General features: G+C 39.1%; 1 protein-coding gene across 1 annotated transcript; it reads right to left on the minus strand.

The window, feature by feature from the left end:
- Positions 1–906: 906 nt before the first annotated feature.
- Positions 907–10,463, minus strand: LOC137286494 (peroxisomal biogenesis factor 19-like). The gene is made up of 8 exons (XM_067818399.1): positions 10,199–10,463; positions 9,193–9,311; positions 8,062–8,233; positions 7,246–7,331; positions 5,649–5,816; positions 4,699–4,875; positions 3,078–3,122; positions 907–2,717 (listed from the first exon to the last, which is right to left on the minus strand). Exons 1-8 carry the CDS (start codon positions 10,323–10,325, stop codon positions 2,643–2,645), a joined length of 969 nt encoding a protein of 322 aa, XP_067674500.1. The 5' UTR covers positions 10,326–10,463; the 3' UTR covers positions 907–2,642.
- Between the last annotated feature and the right edge of the window lie 1,319 nt (positions 10,464–11,782).

Below are 11,782 nucleotides of genomic sequence, written 5' to 3' on the forward strand. Positions count from 1 at the left end.
TATTATATCCCTTACTCCCTAAACGAGACCATATCACCACCCTGCTCTCATCATTACACTGGCTTCCAATCAAGCTCCGGATTGACTTCACACTTCTTTGCATTGTGTATAAATGTTTACAGAATCGAGCTCCTTCGTATCTCTCTCTACTGACTACTCCCCTACCAGAACTCTCAGATCTCAAGACCAATGTCTCCTCTCAGTTCCCAAAGTTCTTCTTGCTTCTTTTGGCAAGAGGTCTTCCCAATACGCCGGTCTGTGGAATTCTCTCCCTCTCCACATAAAGCAGTCCCCAACATTGGAAACATTCAAACTGAAGTTGAAAACGTACTTTTTCTCCAAAGCTTATTTGTAGTATCAATCCTTTTGTTACCAATTTCAATATATGCTTACTTTATTATGTTTTTCTTTTGCATGCATTGTATGTTTGCTTTTATGTAGTGCCTTGAGCATGTACCAATGGGTGGATAGTGGCGTGTGAAAATATCCATTATTATTACGTTTTACAGATTAAGATAGATATGCAGCAGAGGGTTTGGGTGATCCTGGCAGCCAGGCCGGTAAGGCTCATCTTCAGCTCAGGGCCCTTGCCCCCTCTACACGCAGCCCAGACAGCGAATGGGACTTCTCCAAGAAAACACTGCCTAGTCGAACCCACCAAGAACTTTCCGGAGAATATCGAGGCTCCCCAACACTAAAGCCTTCTGCATTACCCAGATTGTCAGAAGGGCTGTGCTCCCGGTGGAGAACCCGGGCACTCTCCTGATCTGCGCCAAAAGATCAGGAGGTACCAAACCAAGGGCACCGAGAACAATGGGGAGTATGTAGTCCATGTGAACATAATGAAGGGGAATTACACCACAGTGATTTTAAAAAGACAATACCTGCAGAAAACACAGCCAGATGCAAGATTACAAAGGTTTTATTCACACAGGTTGGCTGAAGTATTCACACAGGTTGGCTGATACCAGTGCGTCAAACAGTTCAAAATTAACCTTGAGATGTTCGGTAAGATGAATACTTTGTTCGCGGGTCCCTTGGGGCCCATGGGTTGAAGTAGCCTTGCTATTTGTTTAGACTGCCTTTGCCCTTCGGGCTCAGGGGGCATAAACAAACATTGGGGGTACACATGCCCCCACTTCTTGACCAATGAACAACTCATAATGTACCAGTCGAAAAAACAACAACAAAGAGTTAACATATTGAAGGTATTGTGTCTCCTGTTTATTACGTTTACAGTCCCATTAATATAATGGCTTCCATCAGGTGCAACAAGCAGCATCACATGCCAGCTCATCTTGAGTCTTTACTGGTTGGTACTATACACACCATGGAATACTGTAGCACACACTCGGTGAACATTCATCTGTACTAATCATTCAGGTGATGGGTTCTCTCCCCTTCTGAACACAACAACAGCAACTCTTACATATATACATATAGTTTATACAATATGTATAGCATGCACTCACTCACTAACTCACACTCACGACTCCTCTTTGATGGTGATAAACATGCATATTCTATTCAAACATGTTAAAAGATATATTATGAGAATGATTTTTGCGTTTCATGGAAAGATAAAATATCCCTTTAAAACTGGACTATCTCTAACAGCTGACCTCTCACAGTTACATTATCATCAGCCATCAATATGGAGGGAACTTTGTTGTACCTGATCAATCCGTGGTTTCTCATGACAATAACATGTCTTGGACAAACAGGAGTAAAACAATTTGATAGTAAGTTAATGTTCACATTAATATAAAGCAAAATATAACTGCACTTAATCAGTAATTGCCGATGATAATATCCCAGTACCTAGGATAAATCTTAGCTTCACTTTGACCCAGGGAGAGAACACCAACTTAACACCCATAATGAATGTCTGACTGGGTTGATCACATACGGAACAGGACCCTGTTAAATACTTCGGACCTTCACGTCTGGTCTAAATTAGACGCAACAGTTCAGTAACTGGAACTATATCGTGACTTCTGCCACAGCTGAATAAAATTTGTGAGGACAGCAAGAGGACTAAGCTGTGCCCACTTGAAGCAGAGGTCTCTGTGTCTCACAATTTCCCAGTTCCATACAGACAGCCCACTAAGACATTGTCCAGTACAGATACCCACTTGGACATGGCATACAGTTCTTGTTGTCTCCCCTTGCAGCCAAGCGACCAGAATTCACTGCATAAAAGGTGACCACTCAAAATTACTGCTTTTCATGGTCAGATATCAAACATGATAGTTATTTTTATTGATGGTGTAAAGAAATGATTATTGTTCATTTCTGATAATACTCATCTCCTGCTTTCATTTCTTTTGGTGATTTGGTCAAATGTATATCCCTAAAACAAAACAATCTGTCAGACCAATCAGTCATCAAGCTGTTTTCAGTCTGCCATTTCTTCCATTTAAATCAGTGTTATTTAGCAGCAATAACCTCCTTTGACTCATTTGCACATGTATGAAAGTCCCATTCAACCATTAAATATACACACACAACAAGCTGTCTCCAACCACAACTAAAAGATCTGTCATTCAGTGGCTGGATCCAAGGGACAGAACTCTGTACTTGCACCTCAACTTGTCTCCCTTCGACAGTGGAAAGACGAACGGGTGAATACTGTCTCTCCTTCACATTATCACACACTGGTCTGTCATCCCTGGCAACTTGGGCATTCCATTGTCATCAAATTCTAAACCTGGGGCCTGCAATAAAACAATTAATTTCTTATTTTCTGAAACATTTTAAGCGTTTTGATAGAGTAAAGCTATTTGAAGGAATTATGTGAAAAACCTATTTTCAAAATATGACTAATTTTACTAACACATAAGGCATAAAGATTTTTATTAATTTGGAGCAAGAGTATCAATATGGAACCTTACGTAACAGACAGCAAAATTCCAGTCAACTGCCATGTGATGTTGATATTTAAGGTCAAATCATGTGAGTTTGTGTGTGTGTGTGAGAGAGAGAGAGATAGATAGAAAGAGATAGGGAGAGAGAGAGTACATTTTAGTACTTTGGGGAGAGAGAGAACATTCTCAGAAAAAAAGAACACAACTTACCATCTCCCCAACAATTTCCTTCGGAGGCTGCCCCAATTCCTGCATCTAAATCAGAAAAAAAGAAAAGATTAACTACTTAAAATCTGTAGATATCATGCATCATTAGCAAGATATTCCATATTTGTCTTACAGACCTCTCTAAAGCTAAGTAGCTTAATCCTCTTGATGCAAAGAACCAGGCATCAACAGGATTAAATAGTCTGACTACCATCAAGGGAGGTAACTGTGATGAACTGAGATATGCGAGGAACAGGTGAGGTAACTGCAAGGAGCTTCAGGCGTAGGGGCAAAAATGGAGGCAACCGAGATGAACTGGATGTGTGTGGGGAACAAGTGGGGTAAATGTGGTAAGATGGAGATGTCTGGGCAACAGGGGAGGTAACTGTGATAAGATGAGGTGAATGGGGAAGGAGGGGGGTAACTGTAATGTGATGTGTAACTGTAACAGGGTGATGGGTGTGGAGCAAGTGAAAGAACAATGAGTGACCTATGATCGTCCAATCAAATGCAAGACAGCTAAACAGATTTAACTAATCAGACAACAGCTACTGTTTAGACTTTTGTGGGACTTACAAAATACAGCGGTCACTGACAATGATCTCTCAGCAAACGAAAATCTGCATATAACATTGATATTTGACCTGCAGTATACATGCTTTTTTTGTTTCTGTTGACATGGTTACCATTAGCTAATATTTCTGCAAGTTCCTTCAATACTGCCAAAAATGCTGTTTTCAGTGACTTTGTGTTCACTGTTGTGGCATGCCCCATGTGCATTGCCTGGAAGCAACTGTAGTGAAAATAGCATTTGGAATTGAATACAAACCTTTACGTGGGTAAATGTTCAAAAGGTATGTGCGAATGTCCACTTTCGCTAAGCTGTGCTCTGACTGGTCCATCTGAAAGGTTACCTGGCATGACCTCCTTCTAATGCTAGATTTTATTAGACCCAGTGTAGGAGTGTAACGAGTTTACTTAGACTTGGAGACAACAGTGAGGGGCAGGTAGTCAACAAGGGTGACAACTGTCAACAAGGGAGACAAATTTTGAAGAGGCTGAGTGAGCAGGTTCCACTACACTATATCAATATCACATGCTGTCCGAGCGAGGACCGTATGGAAACAACTCAAACGGACAGAGGCCTGTGACAGCTGTGATTGGATGAAATAGTGTAAGATGTGTATGTGTTTTAAAAGCACATCCACCCTGTTATTAAAACTGACCACAATTTTAAGTATTTAGTGCTGTCATTTTTATCGCCATGGGTTATGCTTATGTGTGTACATATATTTTGAAGTAGGTGACATTCGGTGCGGAGCTGGGGGTTGATGTGTTCCGCTTCCTGTGCTTGGCAAATGTGCCGGACAAGTTGGCCACAACTTGTGTTTTATTGTAGCTTAGAGGCCAGACTGTGCCCATGTGTACATGGAATGGCTGTTGATAGCCTGGCTATTTTTAAAAAAAATATAAGGTTACTATAGAAGTCTATGGGAAAACATTTGGTGTTGTGTAACCAGGATTGGGTGGGGGAACAAGGGAGATAACTGAGACCAAGTTAGACAACTGTGAACAAGGGAGATAACTCTAAACGAGAAAGAACAGTAAAGAGCATGTCACCTACCTTCTGCATGAGGTCCATAAGTTTCTCAAAGCGCTGGGACTTGATTTCCTCTGTATCAGTAGGGGTCTCTGCCTCAAACTCCACACAGATGCTGGTGATGAGCTGGTGCTGGCGGCGGTATATGTCTAGTGACGTGGCTGGCTCTGTGTCCTTGTGGTCCTCCAGCCATTTGGGGTACTAAATAATTACAAGTTTGTTGTTCATATGTCATGACCTTAAGTCAGGCTTAACTTGGTTCTTTGTACTAGTCAACAATAATCCAGCTACACAACACCATCTCTTGTAACCATTCATCACTATGATATCACTCTGCTTTTACATGTTATAAAATAACTAAACAACACAATATCTTCTTTGAGAGGCATTTTAGAAGTTGCAAAGATGAAAGAAGACCAAGTTGTATGGATAGTCAACTTCTGTACTGCACTGAGTGCCACAGTTTGGAGTAGGTACTAACACCGTTATAGAGCAAGTTATCATCGCTTGCTTGTGAGAGCTTGATAATGGTGATAGTACTGAAACATGGCAGTAATTGCTGTAAAGAAGTTGACTGTCCGTACAACTTGGTCTTCTTTCATCTTTGCAACTTCTAAAATGCCTCTCAAAGAAGATATTGCCTTCAACAAACTATCTGCTGTTATCATGATATTTTGTTTTCAAGATATAAATTCTCAAATGATAATTTAGAGACAATATGTCACAGGGTCATTGATGTGAAGATTGAACAGGTTTTGAGTTTGATATCGTGTCTTTTCAGCTTGTGGGGACATAATGGAGTGGCAGAAATCTGAGACTTTATCCATTCTGTGTGAACATAACCCTAAATCAATGATTCAGGCCCACTACCAACGGTCAGACGCCACTAGCCACAGCAATTAGCTGGGTTAGATGACTTAGCCTTACAGGTCACCCTGTAGTAACTGTGGCCATAGTATGAAGACAGAGCTCACCTTCTCCGATATCTCCTTGAGAGATGGGTATAAGACATCTTTGGACAACAACATCTTCATCATGCCGTGCATCATGGGAAACATGTCTCCGCCCGGACCCGCCCCTCCTCCGCCTCCCACACCCATGTTTGTGAATGCCTGTGATAGCTCCTCCTCTGACATTTGTTGCTGTGGTTATAAATGTGTTACCAGATAAATAAACATGCATTATAAACAGACTAACATACTTCCATACTATGTAATATAATGCTGTGACATATGGTCATAAACATGTGTCATAACAGGTACACATATCGCCACAGCACAGGTCCCCATCGCGGGTCAGAAAATAAATTAACTAAGTCCTGGTTAAATATCCAACCCCTTTCTTTATAACATGTAAAAGTGCATCACAGAAATGATCAAAAACCAGACAATTATGCACACATCTATCGATATATCGTATTTTAAAGGTCTCACAAATATCAAATGCCTTTGTGATTATTTCTGATGAGTTTAGGAGCACATACACAGGCATTTGTTGCTTTTTATTAAAAAGCTAAAGACCGTGTTGTTGTGCAGGAAGTATACAAAATTAGTTCATCAGCACAATCACATTGGTTGATGAAATGACAACACATGCATGTGCGAAAATGGGAAGGATCTTTCGTCTAAGATGTCACAGTATGTCACAGTATGTTGTTTTATCTTGGTAAAAATAATTTTAAAAAGAAATGAAAATATTTTTTTAAAGAAACATTTTAGGATCCATTCCTTCGGGTAATGTGTCAGCCAATCAGATTGTTGGAGTTAGTGAAGCGGAGCAATGACAACCTAATTTTGTATACTTCCGGCACGCTAACTTGGTCTTTGGCGATTTAATACAAATCAACAGATGCATCCCACTGCAAGTCTGAGTATATGCAGCGTAGAAATATATGCAGAAATTGTGTCTGCCCGACGACCCATTGCTTGCTAGTTATATGGCTTTCTACTTTATTTTCTGGATGGCCCTGTGCGCTAATACACTTTCCAAAGATATATATTTACATCTACCTAACACTAAATGTGACTGGTCTAGAGAATGCTTGCAGCCAATGAATAATGTCAATCTTTTCATACGTTTATTAAATTTGTTTTTTCCACATGTTTAAGTTTACCTCACTACAATTAATTCATTAATTACTTTCTTTTAACACCATATCTCGTTTTCCTGTATTTAATACAGGGCTGTTACATGTTAATAGGGCCAGCAACATTTTTTAGTTATCAGCCCTGTGGACTTCCTGTCTGTCTGAAGGACTTTCATACAGTGGTCTATGCCTCCTACACACATGGAGAACATGGACAAAAGCTTTTCATACTTGTGAGAACATTAAAATATGACATATTAATTGATGAGATCTTAATTGTTCGGTTTTCGATCATGTCGCCGTATTTCTGTGACGCATCTTTACATGTTACATACTTGGGAGGCTGAATAGTAAATCAGAGCTTATTTTATTAGTTTTGTGACCCTATTGTGGGGGCCTATGTGCCACAGCTATACAATGCTTAGACATGTAGTTAAACCTCATCAAAATTCTGCAGAATCCTCCACCCCTACCTCCACACTCACCTGTAGCATCTCTGCATTCTCAGCCATCCCAGTCAGGGTCTGTCCAAGGGTCTTGGCAAACTCTTGCTGGGCCTCAGCTGAGTCCCCTGAAACAGTCCCACATCTGTCAGCAGTCACTGAAACTAGTGTCTGTTTACAGGAAGTGAATCTGTCATAGTTTTATCTGTGCTCAGCAACATTCCATCTATGTGACAGAGGTCTGTACATAAATGAGTGTGGACCAGACAATCTAGTGATTAACAGAATGAGCATTGATCTACGGAATTGGGATACAATGAGATGTGCCAACCAAGTGAGCAAGCATGACAAACGTGATGCCATTAGTCACGTCTTATGCCAAGCATGGGTTATTGATGATATATTCTGTCTAAAGGAGACGAGTTGTGTGCTGATGTTTACCGCCTATCTAGAGGAGATCAACTGTATACAGGTGCATTGTGTGTTAACCTACATTGCCACCATACAGGATATGGGTTGTGTACATTTGGGGAATATACAGATGGGGTGTGCAGGACTCCAGATATGTTTCCAAAATAGGAGTACTGAAAAACCTTAAGAGTACATTCAGAGTAGTGAAGGGAATTTAATGGAGTACCAGTAATCTTGTATATATGTACATTGCTAGTCTTTCGTAAACAGGCCCATAAACAATAAAACTATACTTTTTTGGAAAAATATATCTGTAAATGCTTCCAAAACCATACACCATTGCGGTGGTGCTTATCTGCTATTTTCTAAATTATTTCCAACCATATCGTGCATATTTTTTGCCCATACATGTGCCAATACTTATCTGGAGCTCTACTGTGTACTGACCTGCATTGCCAGCAGCCTCGGCCAGCTTCTCAATCTGCTGCATCATATCTGGGTCCTGGGACATGAAAGCCTTCATCGCCTCCTCGAACTGGTTAGCCATCTCATCTGCAACCTCCTCCGATATAGCATCGTCCTGGCCTTGACCTCCACCGAACATTTTTGCTATATCCACCTTAGCAAAACAAAGCAAATGAATTGGTTCAAATAAAATATCTCTTTCATTAATTTTTCACTTTCCTGTGGGAACTATTATCCAAGCCAGGTTATACAAATTCAAATGTATCCTGGAAATCCTATTGTACATTCAACCCTTTGTTATATGCTGAAACACTATCAGCCAGTTCCAACAAATTGATTTTTGGATGCATTAATATCAAACAACGTAATAGGAAAACCAAAATTACTTGTTCTGGTTAAATAGCAAAAGGATGAATAATTTTCAGATAGTTGGTGACAACAATATTGATTTTATTAATTATCATTCTGAAAATAATTTGTATGTATATGTAGATGCTTACTTCTATTGCATCACTGATCAACTATAAAGAAAATGGGAACATTCAGAACCATCATTGGTTTACAAATATTTCTGAAAGTCTATTATTGCCATCTCTAAATCCCAGGATCATATGAAGCAGACACTGTTATCTCTACAGACAGGTGAGGTTGTATTAAAGAGTTGAGTTAAATGTGTGCCCAGCGATATGAGTTGGTTGCCTTATGCAAATTTATAGCTTATGAAACATGTTCCTCCTTCATCTGCTCATGAAGTAAGAGAATTATATTAGCAACAATACCATCTGACCAGTTACTTGCAAGGATCATGAGCAGTGCTGAACATGTTACCCATAGAAGAGCCAACCCCCTACTGCATGCTGGTTTTTGGGGTTTTCAAAGTTTGGCTTAACTACAGTAATATATGGTATTTCAATGATGGATGAAGTGTGGTGCATTCTGAACAAAGTTGTTTGTAAGTAGATACTAGTACAAGCTCTACATGTGTTGCAGTGTGAGTCGGGGACAAAGGTCTTAAAGGTTTCTGTAGTTCAGGGGACCACAGTCACTCAGAGTTGCTCAACTTCCTCTTATTAGAGACCACACATACTTGCAAATCCCTGTGGCATATCTCACCGGGCTGGGCATGGCCCCTGCTCCATCTGTAGGAGTTGGTAACGAGGTATCAACATCACTGCCATCAACCACTTGCCTAGCAAGTGACTGGTCTGTCTTGTCAAAGTCCTCTAAGGCACCTGAACGTGAGATACACAGTTCAGTCACACCACTTCAACACTCATGCCATCAGGTATAGAGCAAATAAGAATCAAAACTAAAACAGTAAGAATTATCATTGATGTACAGTTTGTAATATTTTGTCACATACAACAATTTTTCAGCATTGTTTTAATTATTACGAATAAATATCTAAATATTTTATACTGATATTGAGCATATTCTTTAAAATCATACATAAAATGAAAGAATGAATACAGTTTAAGCATATAATAATGATTATATAAATGACTGTCAGATATTTCGTACTCGTGGACGATCAGGATCAACGATATGTTTACTACCTGGTACAGGATGAATCACTAATTATAATGAACCAGAAGGATATAACCATGCTGTTAAATAGACTTATCATGAATATAATTTCATATACATGTATGTTCTAGTCCATCTCAAAGTGTACATAACATGTAACAGCTACAATATGATTAACAGTCAGCTAACATACAACAGAATTCTGCACAAAATAACTGAAAGAAACAATACACATGACATGATTATTGCGAGTAGGGGTTATTGCCCATTTTTGCAATATACCTGCAGACCTACTGGTGTGTTATCACGTCAGCGGTGAAGCAGAAACTGTGGAGTGTTTCCTGAGTACACTGATTTCACTGATTCTAGGTTTATTCAAAGTTACAAAACTGACAGCAAATAAAAGAAGCAAAACGTGAAGCTGCATTCTAGTCTAAATACTCAACGTAACATTAAATACAGGCATAATACACTAAGGTGTAAATTCTGCAAATCATGCACACAAATAATTCTTCGCATCACATCGCATCATAACAGACACAACTTGGTTTGATATCTGACAAATAATGTTTTTTAATCACATGACACTCACTATCTAGGAGATCATTTAGTTCACTGTCTTCGTCTGGTTTTGTTTCAGAGGGCGATTGTTTATTTTCAGTCTGTTTATCAATGTTTTCTTCTCCCGAAGGAGTCACGTTTTGACCCTTGTCCGCCATGACAGTTTCAGTGCCACCTAGCGGATCGCTTCCAACAATCAACAAACATATCTAGATCTATACGTGAATACGTTGGTTGGTGTTACCAGGGATATTCTACAAAAGGGACAGGCCACTCGATTGCTTTCTTTACCATTTGTTCGAATTAACGTGTGCCTCGTCATGCTCCAACGAACACAGTGACTTGGCTAGTTCCCAGCGCAACTTCGGCTGTTTAACAGAACTTCAGGTAGTTTATCTTTATCAGTCGGAATTTTACTATGAATGAATGAATGAATTATAGTAAGAATTAAGAAAAAGAATTATGTGAATGAATGAAAGAAATAAAGAAAATGAATAAAAGAAAGAAGTACATTATGTGAATGAATGAAAGAATATATGATACACCGCGGCCTTCCCTCCCAAAACATGCTAAAGAACGCAAAAGTATCGCGAGAGTTCACACGTGTTAACATCAGCTGTCCTTTAAAAAGATCTACTTTGAGACATGTTTGTTTACATTAATAATTAATTAAGATATCTTATTGCACGTGGGGAATGGAATGGACATTAACAAAATGTTACATGACACTGTCACACTGCCCTCAAAAATAAAGTGTAAAACTGCCACAAAGCGTTCTAAAACACCTATCCAGTTTTGTCAAATAGTAAGATCAACAAGAAAAAAAGAAGCTATGGAACTATAACCCTCAAACTTCAATGGCGAATCAGATCGGCGTAATGTCATATTAATTTTTCACACACCTCAAATACATGTACACCCTTTTAGATTATGAAACTATCACTATTACTTGCAAAACCATTTTCAACTGATAGTATATTCCCCTCATATGAATAAAAGGTGTATGTGAAAGATGTTTTTGAAGAAACAACTAGAAACACTCAAACAACGGCATGTAGCATTTCAATGGCAGATCAGAATAGATCGGCGAAGTGTCATATTTTTCACACACCTCAACTACACCTAACATTCTTTCTTAGATTATGAAACTATCACTATTACTTGCAAACACATTTCACGTGATAGTATATTCCTTTCATAAGAATTAAAGGTGTATGTGAAAGATGTTTTTGAAGAAATAACTAGAAACACTCAAACAACGGCGTGTAGCATTTCAATGGCGGTTCAGAGCAGATCGGCGAAATGTCATATTTTTCACACACCTCAATTACACCCTAACAACTTTTAAGTCATAAAACTATCACTATTACTTGCAAATACCTTTCAACTAAAGGTATGTTTTCCTTCTAAAAATTAAACGAATGTGTGAAAGAAGTGTCTATCGGCACAATTTAGTCTATCTTCGCGGTGAATCGAGAATAAAAACCAGTGAGCTATACCATACTGACTTGAAACTTTACTACAAATCTACTGTCCTAATACGGACACTTATACCAATAATTTGACTTAAACTGAAGTGACAAAATAGTTAACCTATCTTCTACGTGTAGGATTT

This window comes from Haliotis asinina, chromosome 1 (assembly GCF_037392515.1).
Source record: "Haliotis asinina isolate JCU_RB_2024 chromosome 1, JCU_Hal_asi_v2, whole genome shotgun sequence".
Lineage (NCBI taxonomy): Eukaryota > Metazoa > Mollusca > Gastropoda > Lepetellida > Haliotidae > Haliotis > Haliotis asinina.

Coding starts and splice junctions, on each gene's coding strand:
- LOC137286494 (XM_067818399.1), bottom strand. CDS start 10,325: ATGGCGGACAAGGGTCAAAACGTGACTCCTTCGGGAGAAGAAAACATT. Junction 8,234..9,192: donor CAGGGGCCATGCCCAGCCCG/GTGAGATATGCC, acceptor TGTTTTGCTAAG/GTGGATATAGCAAAAATGTT. Junction 2,718..3,077: donor AGGAAATTGTTGGGGAGATG/GTAAGTTGTGTT, acceptor GTTTTATTGCAG/GCCCCAGGTTTAGAATTTGA.